Source organism: Nerophis ophidion, linkage group LG05 (assembly GCF_033978795.1).
Source record: "Nerophis ophidion isolate RoL-2023_Sa linkage group LG05, RoL_Noph_v1.0, whole genome shotgun sequence".
NCBI classification, from domain to species: domain Eukaryota; kingdom Metazoa; phylum Chordata; class Actinopteri; order Syngnathiformes; family Syngnathidae; genus Nerophis; species Nerophis ophidion.
In genome coordinates, this window is record NC_084615.1 from 29,673,219 (window position 1) to 29,688,834 (window position 15,616).

Genomic DNA, 15,616 nt, shown 5'->3' on the forward strand with positions numbered 1-15,616 from the left:
AGGACATGACGTCCACAGTTTCCATAAACAATTTGAAACGTGGACTCGCCAGACCACAAAACACTTCTACACAGCGAAGCACAGGGGCATTCTGGGTGTTGTTGATAAATGGCTTTTCGCTTTGCATAGTAGAGTTTTAACTTGCACTTACTTATTTTATTTTAATCTTTTATTTTTTTCGCCCATCCTCCCCCCCCTTGTTTACCTGTATCTCACCTTTTTTGTAAGGGGCGCCGGAAGTCGGCAGACCCGTCAGCGATCCTGTTCTGTCTCCCTGTAATGATTGATCTTGAATAGGATTGTGCTGAAAATGTTAATTTTCCTGAAGGAACTCTCCTGAAGGAATAAATAAATAATATCTATCTGTCTATCTATGTAGCGACAAACTGTAGTTACTGACAGTGGTTTTCTGAAGTGTTCCTGAGCCCATGTGATGATATCCTTTACACACTGATGTCGCTTTATAATGCAGTACCGCCAGAGGGCTCAAAGGTCACATTCATTCAATGTTGGTTTTCAGCCTTGCATGTACAGTGATTCCTCCAGATTCTCTGAACCTTTTGATGATATTACAGACTGTGAAGGGGAAATCCCTACATTCCTTGCAATAGCTGGTTGAGAAATGTTGTTCTTGAACTGTTGGGCAATTTGCTCATGCATTTGTTCACAAAGTGCTGAACTTCCCCCCATCCTTGTTTGTGAAGCTGCTTTTATACCCAATCATGGCACCCACCTGTTCCCAATTAGCCTGTTCACCAGTGAGATGTTCCAAATAAGTGTTTGATGAGCATTCCTCAACTTTCTCAGTCTTTTTTGCCACTTGTGTCAGCTTTTTTGTAACATGTTGCAGGCATCCAATTCCTAATGAGCTAATATTTGCAAAAAATAACAAAGTTTTCCAGTTTGAACATTAAATAGCTTGTCTTTGCAGTCACTTGAATATAAGTTGAAAAGGATTTGCAAATCATTGTATTCTGTTTACAGCTACAATCGGGCGGAAGGCGCAGTACACCCTGGACAAGTCGCCACCTAATCGCCTTCCGCCCGATTGTAGCTGTAAACGGAATTATTCATGCAAGTTCTGGAGCTCCAGATTTTGTTCTTTTTACTACAAAACCCAAAACCAGTGAATTTGGCACGTTGTGTAAATCATAAATAGAAACAGAATACATCCATCCATCCATCCATTTTCTACCGCTTACTCCCTTCTGGGGTCGCGGGGGGCGCTGGCGCCTATCTCAGCTACAATCGGGCGGAAGGCGATGAGGTGGCGACTTGTCCAGGGTGTACCCCGCCTTCCGCCCGATTGTAGCTGTAAACAGAATACAATGATTTGCAAATCCTTTTCAACTTATATTCAAGTGAATAGACTGCAAAGACAAGCTATTTAATGTTCAAACTGGAAAACATCGCCACCTCGCCCTTCCGCCCGATTGTAGCTGTAAACAGTCCAGGGTACACCCTGGACAAGTCGCCACCTCATCGCCTTCCGCCTGATTGTAGCTGAGATAGGCGCCAGCGCCCCCCACGACCCCAAAAGGGAGTAAGCGGTAGAAAATGGATGGATGGATGGATGTATTCTGTTTCAATTTATGATTTACACAACGTGCCAACTTCATTGGTTTTGGGTTTTGTAGTAAAAAGAACAAAATCTGGAGCTCCAGAACTTGCATGAATAATAGCTCTGCTCACACGTGTGCAAGAGGAGGAACATTGGCGTGCACGTGCACATTATGTATGTACGTGCACACACATTCCTCATCTTATGTAACACTGCTTTTGCTGGAAACTATACTTCTGGCTTCAACACTAACTGACTCGCCACACTTAAATAACCTTTTTGCTGACGACTTGCGTGAAGAGGATACTCTGCGCTTCATAGCCAAGAAAGTTTTTACTCCCTTCCAAAAAAAAAGAGTGCTAAAACTTGTGACACATATTGTACACACTGAAGTGTGTATTTGTTAAAGCATGCCGAGCTACAGTGTATTGTGTACTATTAGTTGTCTGACAAATTGTCCTTGACCATGTGTTTAATGACAATACCACTATGAGGATATTTGAATGTACGCCAACAGATATAACGTATCAATTCAACCTCATGCAACCACCTTCCCTTGCTTACCTGTTTGCCACCAGGTGTCCACCACAGGACAGCGTCCCTCTCCCACCACAGTGTGGTACCACTCCCACGCCTCAGTGTTGATGGGCTCGCCCACTGCACAAAAGAGCACAAGACTGCCATATTGTTCCAGCCCACTCTCGTGAGAGGTGAACCACCACCTGCTGAGACTAGAACTATGTGGGTGTGTTTGGGTGTGTGTGACATTACTAGGGCGAGTTAGCCACCCTGGCTCGACATTCCATGCTGTTTTAAGTATGGACTACGTGCATGTATGAATGTGTGTGTGTGTTGGAGAAAATTCCTCTAGCGACTTTCCTTTGCAGCAGGAGCAAGAAATGGTATACAAAGAATCCTAATGACCTTTTAGTGAATGAGTGTCCTGTAAATATTAATTATAATATTAATTAATATTCTATAATAATACATGTGTCGTTATAAAATAAATATAAAAAATGTTAGAATAAATAAAACAAATATTAAAAAAATATTGAAATGAATCCTCCAATCTGTATCAACAACACCCATGGGGCCTGAAAATAAAATAATGTATTTCCTCAAGTAGTTTTTATTTATTCAAATTTAGAGTTTATTATACTAATGAAAAAGAGAAATATCTATTTATAAACATATGTATTTATTACATCATTTTCTTCCATAAAAAGGATAGAAATACAGCTTTAATTCTCTTAGAACTCTTCAGAATGTTTACAGATGCCATGTACAGTGGGGCAAAAAAGTATTTAGTCAGCCACCGATTGTGCAAGTTCTCCCACTTAAAATGATGACAGAGGTCTGTAATTTTCATCATAGGTACACTTCAACTGTGAGAGACAGAATCTGAAAAAATATCCAGGAATTCACATTGTAGGAATTTTAAAGAATTTATTTGTAAATTTTGGTGGAAAATAAGTATTTGGTCAACCATTCAAAGCTGTCACTGATGGAAGGAGGTTTTGGCTCAAAATCTCACGATACATGGCCCCAATCATTCTTTCCTTAACATGGATCAATCGTCCTGTCCCCTTAGCAGAAAAACAGCCCCCAAGCATGATGTTTCCACCCCCATGCTTCACAGTAGGTATGGTGTTCTTGGGATGCAACTCAGTATTCTTCTTCCTCCAAACACGACAAGTTGAGTTTATACCAAAAAGTTATATTTTGGTTTCATCTGACCACATGACATTCTCCCAATCCTCTGCTGTATCATCCATGTATCCATTTTGGTATAAACTCAACTTGTCGTGTTTGGAGGAAGAAGAATACTGAGTTGCATCCCAAGAACACCATACCTACTGTGAAGCATGGGGGTGGAAACATCATGCTTGGGGGGCTGTTTTTCTGCTGTCGTCATTTTAAGTGGGAGAACTTGCGCAATCGGTGGCTGACTAAATACTTTTTGCCCCACTGTATGCATGTGCAGGTAGATGGTGGTACATCATCCATCTCATGGCATCTCTTGTTTTTCTGAAAAGAAAATAAGCTAAATATTTTTTTTTTATTGATGGTGTTGTTGGTGTTAGGCAGTATAGACAATATGCTGTATATGCTTACAGTAAGTGTACTGTACATACAAATGCTTAAGTATAGCTTTAAATACTATTGTATCATGGAAATGCACATTGATGATGACATATTCTAGCTGTGTGCCGCAAATTTAACAGCAACAAATGAACGAACGCATCCTCAACGCAATGTAGCATTCTTCCTAGCGGCTAATGTCCCTCTATGTTGTAACCTACTCAGTGTCCTAGTGGTTAGAGTGTCCGCCCTGAGTTCGGTGAGTCGTGAGTTCAAATCCCGGCCGAGTCATACTAAAGCACTTAGTCTTAAGAGTTGGAATTGGGGGTTAAATCACCATAAATGATTCCCGGGCGCGGCACCGCTGCTGCCCACTGCTCCCCTAACCCCTCAAGGGGTGATCAAGGGTGATGGATCAAATGCAGAGAATAATTTCTCCACATCTAGTATGTGTGTGACAATCACTGGTACTTTAACTTTAAAGCCACTTCTGAGTTGCCAAATAAACTATGTTTCTTATCAGAATCAGCTAGCACTATTTCCAGTTTCTCTATTCAACATGTTCGAAAAGGAGTAGAAAGAAGCAGAGCTTATTTAATCCTACCCCTTTTCCTTTACACAACAGTTCACTTAGTTCACTTAATTTTCTTAAAATAAACTCCATACCTAAAAACATTAAAAATAAATAATAATTGGTGAAGTAAATTATATTTCATTTGGTTAGATGAGTAAAATTATCTAGAAAATGAATGGATGGATGGAAAAATTCAGAATAATACACGTACGACAGGCTAACCGCACCACTAGTTATGCGAATATAGTAATACACGTTGGCTCCAATGACGTTAGGATGAGACAATCAGAGATTACAAAGAGAAACATAGCCAGGGCTTGTAATCTCGCTAGAAAGATGTCCAGGCATCGAGTAATTGTCTCTGGCCCCCTGCCTGGGAGAGGCAATGATGAGAGATATAGCAGATTAGTCTCTCTTAACAAATGGCTGGATAGCTTCCGTAGACAACAGGGATTTACGTTTATTGATAATTGGCCCTCTTTCTGGGGCAAACCTGGCTTGCTGAGGAGAGACGGCCTTCACCCTAACCAGGAAGGCGCTATCCTCTTGTCTCGGAACATAGATTTCGCATTGAGCCACATTTGACTAACTGCACTAGAGCAAGCCCGGTCACAGGCAATTACAGAGCCTGCTAGCCTGGGTATGGAGTCAGTTAAGTTAGAACTAGCCAGCGCCAGGCTGGATGATCCCTGTACACATAGCAATTTTCGTAGAATAATACACAACTCACATAATGGTTTTTCTGCTATGACTATGACTACGTCAGAGTTAGACATGCGTTTTACTGAGGTGGAAAATTATGATGCGTTCAGTTTATCGCAGCACCAAGTAGACAATCTGAAAATTCCCGTCATATCAATTCCTAGATATGGTCGTAATTATTTTAAGTACACTGCGCATAATAAACGCAACATTATTAATATTCTTACTACGGATAATTTTATCAACAACTCCCTAAAACAGCCCACTACCTATAATATGGGCTTTCTAAACATCAGATCTTTGTCTCCCAAAACGTTATTAGTTAATGAGGTCATTAGAGACAACAACCTTAACGTCATCGGTCTTAGCGAAACCTGGCTTAAACCAGACGACTTTTTTGCGACAAATGAGGCATCCCCTCCTAACTATACGAATGCGCATATTGCCCATCCCCTTAAAAGGGGAGGGGTGGTCGCACTAATATACAAGGAAAACTTTAACTTTAGTCCTAACTTAAATAATAAATATAAATCGTTTGAGGTGCTTTCTATGAAGTCTGCCACACCGCTGCCTCTGTGCCTGTGCCTGGCTGTTATCTACCGCCCCCCAGGGCCCTATTCAGAATTTATTAGTGAATTCTCACAGTTTGTTGCTGATCTAGTCACGCACGCCAATAATATAATTATAATGGGGGACTTTAATATCCATATGAATACCCCATTGGACCCACCGTGCGTGGCACTCCAGACTATAATTGATAGCTGTGGTCTTACACAAATAATAAATGAACCGACGCATCGCAGCGGTAATACGATAGACCTAGTGCTTGTCAGAGGTATCACCGTTTCCAAAGTTATGATACTCCCGTATACTAAAGTAATGTTCGATCATTACCTTATAAAATTCGAAGTTCAGACTCATGTTCGGCAAGCTAATAATAATAATAATTGCTACAGCAGCCGCAACATTAATGCTGCCACAACGACGACTCTTGCTGGCCTACTGCCCTCAGTAATGGCACCATTCCCAAAGTATGTGGGCTCTATTGATAACCTCACTAACAACTTTAACAACGCCCTGCGCGAAACCATTGATAGTATAGCACCGCTGAAGTTAAAAAAGGCTCCAAAAAGGCATACGCCATGGTTTACTGAAGAAACTAGAGCTCAGAAATTATTATGTAGAAAGCTGGAACGCAAATGGCGCACGACTAAACTTGAGGCGCACCATCAAGCATGGAGTGATAGTTTAATAACTTATAAACGCATGCTTACCTTAGCTAAAACTAATTATTACTCAAATCTCATCCGCATTAATAAAAACGATCCAAAATTTTAGTTTAGTACAGTAGCATCGCTAACCCAACAAGGGACTCCTTCCAGTAGCTCCACCCATTCGGCAGATGACTTTATGAAGTTCTTTAATAAGAAAATTGAACTTATTGGAAAGGAGATTAAAGACAATGCGTCCCAGCTACAACTGGGTTATGGTAACACAGATACGACTGTATATAAGGCGGATACTGCAAATATCCAAAATAGTTTCTCTCGTTTTGATGAAATAACATTAGAAGAATTGTTTCAACGTGTAAATGGAATAAAACAAACAACATGTTTACTTGACCCACTTCCTGGGAAACTTATCAAGGAGCTTTTTGTATTATTAGGTCCATCAGTGCTAAATATTATAAACTTATCACTTTCCTCGGGGACTGTTCCCCTAGCATTCAAAAAAGCAGTTATTCATCCTCTCCGTAAAAGACCTAACCTCGATCCTGACCTCATGGTAAACTACCGACCGGTGTCTCACCTTCCCTTTATTTCGAAAATCCTCGGAAAAATTGTTGCAGAGCAACTAAATGAACACTTAGCGTTTAACAATCTATGTGAAACCTTTCAATCCGGTTTCAGGGCAAATCACTCTACTGAGACAGCCCTCGCAAAATTGACTAATGATCTATTGCTAACGATGGATTCTGATGCGTCATCTATGTTGCTGCTCCTCGATCTTAGCGCTGCTTTCGATACCGTCGATCATAATATTTTATTACAGCGTATCAAAACACGAATTGGTATGTTAGACTCAGCCCTGTCTTGGTTTAACTCCTATCTTACTAACAGGGTGCAGTTCGTCTCCCATAACAGTGTGACCTCGGACTATGTTAAGGTAACGTGTGGAGTTCCCCAGGGTTCGGTCCTTGGCCCTGCACTCTTCAGTATCTACATGCTGCCGCTAGGTGACATCATACGCAAATACGGTGTTAACTTTCACTGCTATGCTGATGACACCCAACTCTTCATGCCCCTAAAGCTGACCAACACGCCGGACTGTAGTCAGTTGGAAGCTTGTCTTAATGAAATCAAACAATGGATGTCCGCTAATTTTTTGCAACTTAACGCCAAAAAAACGGAAATGCTGATTATCGGTCCTGCTAGACACCGACCTCTATTTAATAATACAACTTTAACATTGACAACCAAATAATAAAACAAGGTGACTCGGTAAAAAATCTGGGTATTATCTTCGACCCAACTCTCTCCTTTGAGTCACACATTAAAAGCGTTACTAAAACGGCCTTCTTTCATCTCCGTAATATCGCTAAAATTCGCTCCATTTTGTCCACTAAAGACGCCGAGATCATTATCCATGCGTTTGTTACGTCTCGTCTCGATTACTGTAACGTATTATTTTCAGGTCTCCCCATGTTTAGCAATAAAAGATTACAGTTGGTACAAAATGCGGCTGCTAGACTTTTGACAAGAACAAGAAAGTTTGATCACATTACGCCTGTACTGGCTCACCTGCACTGGCTTCCTGTGCACTTAAGATGTGACTTTAACGTTTTACTACTTACATATAAAATACTACACGGTCCAGCTCCATCCTATCTTGCCGATTGTATTGTACCATATGTCCCGGCAAGAAATCTGCGTTCAAAAGACTCCGGCTTATTAGTGATTCCTAGAGCCCAAAAAAAGTCTGCGGGCTATACAGCGTTTTCCATTCGGGCTCTAGTACTCTGGAATCCCCTCCCGGTAACAGTTCGAGATGCTACCTTAGTAGAAGCATTTAAGTCTCACCTTAAAACTCATCTGTATACTCTAGCCTTTAAATAGACCTCCTTTTTAGACCAGTTGATCTGCCGCTTCTTTTCTTTTTTCTCCTATGTCCCCCCCTCCCTTGTGGAGGGGGTCCGGTCCGATGACCATGGATGAAGTACTGGCTGTCCAGATTCGAGACCCAGGATGGACCGCTCGTCGGGACCCAGGATGGACCGCTTGCCTGTGTATCGGTTGGGGACATCTCTACGCTGCTGATCCGCCTCCGCTTGGGATAGTTTCCTGTGGACGGGACTCTCGCTGCTGTCTTGGATCCGCTTTGAACTGAACTCTCGCGGCTGTGTTGGAGCCACTATGGATTGAACTTTCACAGTATCATGTTAGACCCGCTCGCTGGGGGGGTTGCCCACATCCGAGGTCCTCTCCAAGGTTTCTCATAGTCAGCATTGTCACTGGCGTCCCACTGGATGTGAATTCTCGCTGCCCACTGGGTGTGAGTTTTCCTTGCCCTTTTGTGGGTTCTTCCGAGGATGTCGTAGTCGTAACGATCTGTGCAGTCCTTTGAGACATTTGTGATTTGGGGCTATATAAATAAACATTGATTGATTGATTGAATATTTATCATGGTTTATACTTTGTAAACACTTTAAGTTTGAAGAGTTTCTCAAAGGGGATCATATTAGTACATTGTTTGATTTCTTTGCTTAATCCATTCCATAATTGAAATCCACATACTGATATACTGATGGTCTTAAGTGTTGTACGTGCATAAAAATGTTTTAAATCACATTTTTCTCTAAGATTATATTTCTCCTATTGGCCAAGAATGTTTAACACTCAAGATATTTGACATGGTCAAATGTTGCTCTCTAAAGTATCTGAAGGAAAGGGAATAGCACAAAATGCTACACTACACACTGTAGGAAAATATGCTAACCGCAACCGAGAGCTCTTAAATGTAAAACAAGGTGGACTGGGCAAAAATATCAACAGCAGCATTAACAAGTATAGAATTGTATATGGCCGTTACTACAGTAATTAAAATTATTTATTTTTTTTGCAGAAAAAATGTGTTGTCGTCTTTTTTTTTTTTTTATTGTTCACAAACTATTGTTTACAAACTCAGGAAGACTTTAAGAGCAAAAAACAAATGATTTAAATCAGAGCCAATAATAAAAAATAAAAATGTAAATCCTGAATCCTGTGTTTTTGTCTGATTGTAATTGTGATCAAAGATGATCTTGAAAATGAGTACAATACTGCCCGTGTAACTACTTTTATGTTTGTAGTATCACCCAAAACTGCTGTAAAGAATGGAAACAACAGGAGAAAAAGTACCTATTACATTTGAACAGAAGTGTAGGTACAACCAGGTTACAACACCAAGTAACCCGGTACTAAAAATTATAAAGTACAAACCCCAAAACCAGTGAAGTTGGCACGTTGTGTAAATGCTAAATAAAAACAGAATACAATGATTTGCAAATCCTTTTCAACTTATATTCAATTGAATAGACTTCAAAGACAAGATACTTAACGTTCGAACTGGTAAACTTTTGTTATTTTTTGCAAATATTAGTTCGTTTGGAATTTGATGCTTGCAACATGTTTCAAAAAAGCTGGCACAAGTGGCAAAAGAGACAGAGAAAGTTGATGAATGCTCATCAAACACTTATATGGAACATCCCACAGGTGAACAGGCTAATTGGGAACAGGTGGGTGCTATGATTGCATACAAATGCAGCTTCCATGAAATGTTCAGTCACTCACAAAAAAGGATGGAGTGAGGGTCACCACTTTGTGAACAAATGCGTGAGCAAATTGTCCAAAAGTTTAAGAACAACATTTGTTAACCAGCTATTGCAAGGAATTTGGGGATTTAACCATCTACGGTCCGTAATATCATCAAAAGGTTTAGAGAATCTGGAGAAATCACTGCACGTAAGCAGCAAGGCCAAAAACCTACACTAAATGCCCATGACCTTCGATCCCTCAGGCACATCAAAAAGCGGCATCAGTGTGTAAATGATATCACCACATGGGCTCAAAAACACTTCAGAAAACCACTGTCAGTAACTACAGTTGGTCGCTACATCTGTAAGTGCAAGTTAAAACTCTACAATGCACAGAGAAAACCATTTATCAACAACACCCAGAAACACCGCTGACTTTGCTGCGCCCAAGCTCATCTAAGATGGACTGATGCAAAGTGGAAAAGTGATCTGTGGTCTGATGAGTCCCCATTTCAAATTGTTTTTGGAAACTGTGGACGTTGTGTCCTCTGGCCCAAAGAGGAAAATAACCATCCGGATTGTTCTAGGCGCAAAGTTCAAAAGCCAGCATCTGTGATGGTATAGGGGTGTATTATTGCCCAACACATGGGTAACTTACACATCTGTGAGGGCACTATTAATGCTGAAAGGTACATACAGGTTTTGGAGCAACATATGTTGCCATCCAAGCAACGTCTTTTTTTATAGACGCCCCTGCTTATTTCAGCAAGACAATGCCAAGCCACATCCTGCACATGTAACAACAGCATGGCTTCATAGTATAAGAGTGCGGGTACTAGACTGGCCTACCTGTAGTGCAGACAAATCTCTCCCATTGAAAATGTGTGGCACATTATCAAGCCTATAATACCACAAGGGAGACCTCGGACTATTGAACAACTTAAGCTGTACATCAAGCAAGAATGGGAAATAATTCCACCTGAAAAGCTTCAAAAAATGGTCTCCTCTGTTTCCAAACGTTTAAAAAGAAAGACCATGTAACACAGTGGTAAAAATGCCCCTGTGCCAACTTTTTTGCAATGTGTTGCTGCCATTAAATTCTGAGTTAATGATTGTTTGCAAAAAAAATGAAGTTTCTCAGTTCGAACATTAAATATCTTTTTTTTGCAGTGTATTCAATTGAATATAAATTGCAAAGGATTTGCAAATCATTGTATTCTTTTTTTATTTACCATTTACACAACGTGCCAACTTCACTAGTTTTGGGTTTTGTAGATTAATAATAGTTTAGAGAAAATAATCCAACTGGAAATGTTGCATTATTACAGCATACATCAGCAGCCAAATTAGGAGCCTTGAAACCTTTTTTGAAATGCTTCTATTAACATTTACATACCAAATAATGTGTGAATGTTGTGTTGGCCCTGCGATGAGGTGGCCAGTGGTCTACGGCAGTGGTCCCCAACCTTTTTGTAGATGCGCACCAGTCAACGCTTGATAATTTCTCCCTGCTTTTTTTTTTCTTTGTTATGAAAATGGGAGGTTTTTTGGGTTGGTGCACTAATTGTAAGTGTATCTTGTGTTTTTATGTTGATTTAATAATTAAAAAAAATAAATAATAATTAAAAATTAATAAAAAATTATTCTGCGGCCCGGTGGTTGGGGACCACTGGTTTTGGGTGTACCCTGCCATCCGCCTGAGTGCACTGGCCTCAGCCCCCCATGACTTGAGAGGGACAAGCGGTAGAAAATGGATAGATTAATAAAATATTGTGACATACAGATTTTACGCCATATCCCCCATCCCTAGTGTCAATTACAATGGAGGCAACTATTGGAGGAAACATAAATTAAAGCAATCTTCACTCTGCTATAAAACTGCTTTTCATACCGGATCCGAGTGTTCTGAGGCTGGAGCGGTCGTACTTGTGTACCCACTCGTCGCCGTACTTGAGAAGCAGGCGAATGGCTGTGGGGGCGCCGTAGAACTGGTTGATTTTAAGCCTCTCCACCATCTCCCAGTACCTGCCTGCCAACACAAGCCGGCATCATGAGCACAGATCAGGACGGCGTGCAGCTGTGTGCCACAGATTATTACTGAAGTGCAGACCCGGATGCTAATTTTAGCTCACGTTGTGATGGCCACGTCAGGCTTAAGCGCAGTAATCCGCAGCTGTTATACCTGGGTCGGGGTAAACTGGCGTGCTCTCAAACAGCACGGTGGTCCCGCCGTTGGCCAGGGGTCCGTACACGCTGTAACTGTGTCCTGTGATCCAACCGATGTCGGCCACACAGCCAAATACGTCGCCATCATTGTAGTCAAAGACATACTGCAGTGGAGAGAACACACAAGAACTCTTTTTAGTTAACTATTGCTAACAATACGACAACACATGTCAGCATAAACACATTTATTGTTGGTAGAAATGATTCCGGTCGTGATTGGGACCCTCTATCGATTCGTCGTAGTGAAAAAGGAGCTGAGACAGAACACAAAGCCCTCAATTTACCGGTTGCTCTACGGTCCTATGATAACAATAATGATAATAATAACTTCGATTTATATTGCGCTTTTCTAAACACTCAACGCGCTCACGGAGAAGTGGGACTCAACATTCATTGACATCTGGTGGTGGTAAGCTACATCAATAGCCACAGCTGCCCTGGGGTAGACTGACGGAAGCGTGGCTGCCAGTTTGCGCTTATAGCCCCTCTGACCACCACCTATCATTCATTCATCAGTGTGAGCAGCACCGGGGGCAAAGGGTGAAGTGTCCTGCCCAAGGACACAATGGCAGCGATTTTTTGGATGTCAATAGGTGGGAAGCAAACCTGCAACCCTCAGGTTTCTGGCCGGCCGCTCTACCCACTACGCCATGAGCTTTGCTCTCCCTTAGAGATAGGGTAAGAAACTCGGGGAAAAGTTTAGAGTAATACTTTTCCACTTTGCATCAGTCCATCTTAGATGAGCTCGGGCCCAGCGAAGCCGGCAGCATTTCTGGGTGTTGTTGATAAATGGATTTGGCTTTGCATTGTAGAGTTTTAACTTGCACTTACAGATGTAGCGACAAACTGTAGTTACTGACAGTGGTTTTCGGAAGTGTTCCTGAGCCGATGTGGTGATATCTTTTACTCACTGATGTCACTTTTTGATGCAGTACCGCCTATACTTGCCAACCCACCTGATTTTCCCAGGAGACTCCCGAATTTCAGTGCCCCTCACGATAATCTCCCGGGGAAACCATTCCCCTGAATTTCTCCCAAACAACAACATTGGGAGCGTGCCTTAAAGGCATTGTCTTTAGCGTCCTCTACAACCTGTCGTCACATCCGCTTTTCCTCCAAACAAACAGCGTGCCGGCCCATTTACATAATATACGCGGCTTTTACACACACACACACAAGTGAATGCCAGCATACTTGTTCAACAGCCATACAGGTCACACTGAGGGTGGCCGTATAAACCACTTTAACACTGTCACAAATATGCGCCACACTGTGAATTAACACCAAACAAGAATGACAAACACATTTCGGGAGAACATCCGCACTGTAACACAACATAAACACAACAGAACAAATACTTAGAACCCCTTGCAGCACTAACTCTTCCAGGATGTTACAATATAATTGTTGGAATTGGGGGTTAAATCACCATAAATGATTCCCGAGCGCGGCACCTCTGCTGCCCACTGCTCCCCTCACCTCCTAGGGGGTGATCAAGGGTGATGGGTCAAACGCAGATAAAAATTTTGCCACATCTAGTGTGTGTGGCTTCACGGTGGCAGAGGGGTTAGTGCGTCTGCCTCACAATACGAAGGTCCTGCAGTCCTGGGTTCAAATCCAGGCTCGGGATCTTTCTGTGTGGAGTTTGCATGTTCTCCCCGTGAATGCGTGGGTTCCCTCCGGGTACTCCGGCTTCCTCCCACTTCCAAAGACATGCACCTGGGGATAGGTTGATTGGCAACACTAAATTGGCCCTAGTGTGTGAATGTGAGTGTGAATGTTGTCTGTCTATCTGTCTTGGCCCTGCGATGAGGTGGCGACTCGTCCAGGGTGTACCCCGCCTTCCGCCCGATTGTAGCTGAGATAGGCGCCAGCGCCCCCCGCGACCCCATAAGGGAATAAGCGGTAGAAAATGGATGGATGGATAGTGTGTGTGTGACAATCATTGGTACATTAACTTTATACACCCCCGCTACCACCAAACCCCGCCCCCACACCCATCTACCGAATTCGGAGGTCTCAAGGATGGGAAGTATGTATTTCACCATCAAAAGTTTCAGATAATCTGTTGAAATCACTGCACGTAAGCGATGATATTACGGACCTACGATCCCCCAGGTGGTAGATCGTAGGTCCGCAATATCATCGCTTACGTGCAGTGATTTCTTCAGATTATCTTAACCTTTTGAGAAATGTTCTTAAACTGTTTGACAATTTGCTCACGCATTTGTTGACAAAGTGATGACCCTCGCCCCATCCTTGTTTATGAATGTCTGAGCATTTTATACCCAATCATGGCACCCACCTGTTCCCAATTACCTGTGGGACGTTCCATATAAGTGTTTGATGAGCATTTCTCAACTTTCTCAGTCTTTATTGCCACTTGAACCAGCTTTTTTGAAACAAGTTGCAGGCATCAAATTCCAAATGAGCTATTAGTTGCAAAAAATAACAAAGTTGACCATTTTAAAAGTTAAATATCTTGTCTGTGCAGTCTATTCAACTGAATATAGGTTAAAAAGGTTTTGCAAATCATTGTATTCTGTTTTATTTACCATTTACACAACGTGCCAACTTCCCTGGTTTTGGGTTTTGTAGTAATAAGAAGACAGTGGGGTTAAGTTGTAATTATAAATAATAACAATGGGACGGCGTGGCGCAGTGGGAGAGTGGCCGTGCGCAACCCGAGGAGCCCTGGTTCAAATCCCACCTAGTACCAACCTCGTCACGTCCGTTGTGTCCTGAGCAAGACACTTCACCCTTGCTCCTGATGGGTGCTGGTTGGCGCCTTGCATGTCAGCTCCCTCCATCAGTGTGTGAATGTGTGTGTGAATGGGTAAATGTGGAAGTAGTGTCAAAGCGCTTTGAGTACCTTGAAGGTAGAAAAGCGCTATACAAGTACAACCCATTTATCATTACATTTTGTATCGCACTTTTCTATTATTAGATACTCAAAGCGCTCACGGAGAAGTGGGAACCCATCATTCATTCACACCTGGTGGTGGTAAACTACATTTGTAACCACAGCTGCTCTGAGGTAGACTGACGAATGGATAAATAACATAAGCGCGTTCCACTGTATGATCACCTTGTGTGTAAGTGAGGTGTACAGCAGGTATCCGGCTTGAGTGTGCACGAGTCCTTTGGGCTTCCCCGTGCTGCCAGACGTGTAAAGCAGGAACAGCACGTCCTCGCTGTCCATGGCCTCCGGCTCACACACGCCGTCCTCCATCTTCATCTCCTGTGAAGACGCGCTGGGGTTACAACAAATGCAGATGGGCCGCCGTCTTCTTGATTGGCTCGGTGCCCTCTCACCTCCTCCATGGCGACATCCTTCGTCGTCATGGCGACCGGCGTGTCCGTCCTCATGGCGACAAGCACCTGCCGCACGGTCGGGCAGCTCTGCACCGCCGCGTCCACCGTCTTCTTCAGTTGGGTGGTCTTGCCGCCTCGGACACCCTCGTTGACGGTGATGACGGTGCTGGACTGGGCTGCGGGTGTGCACACCATGTCGTTGATTGCTTTTTACGCTAAATTACAGGTGTCAAACTCAAAGCCCGGGGGCCAGATCTGGCCCGCCACGTCATTGTATGTGGCCCGCGAAAAGTGTGTGTTAATAAAATACTTCTTAATTTTTTAATTAAATGCAAATAATTATTTTGATTTTGACGGGAAAAAT

General features: G+C 42.5%; 1 protein-coding gene across 4 annotated transcripts in view; it reads right to left on the minus strand.

The window, feature by feature from the left end:
* acss1 (acyl-CoA synthetase short chain family member 1) overlaps nt 1–15,616 on the minus strand; it is a 42,227-nt gene that overhangs the window by 10,261 nt on the left and 16,350 nt on the right. For all 4 annotated transcript variants that reach the window (XR_009806788.1, XM_061900472.1, XM_061900469.1 and 1 more), the window contains exons 4-8: nt 15,253–15,428; nt 15,026–15,178; nt 11,894–12,041; nt 11,603–11,740; nt 2,126–2,218 (exon numbers count right to left, since the gene is read on the minus strand). Coding sequence is in view for 3 of the 4 variants with exons in the window: in XM_061900472.1 (XP_061756456.1) it covers nt 2,126–2,218; nt 11,603–11,740; nt 11,894–12,041; nt 15,026–15,178; nt 15,253–15,428 (708 nt within the window). In the remaining variant the exon portion in view is untranslated. The remainder of the gene's footprint in view (nt 1–2,125; nt 2,219–11,602; nt 11,741–11,893; nt 12,042–15,025; nt 15,179–15,252; nt 15,429–15,616) is intronic.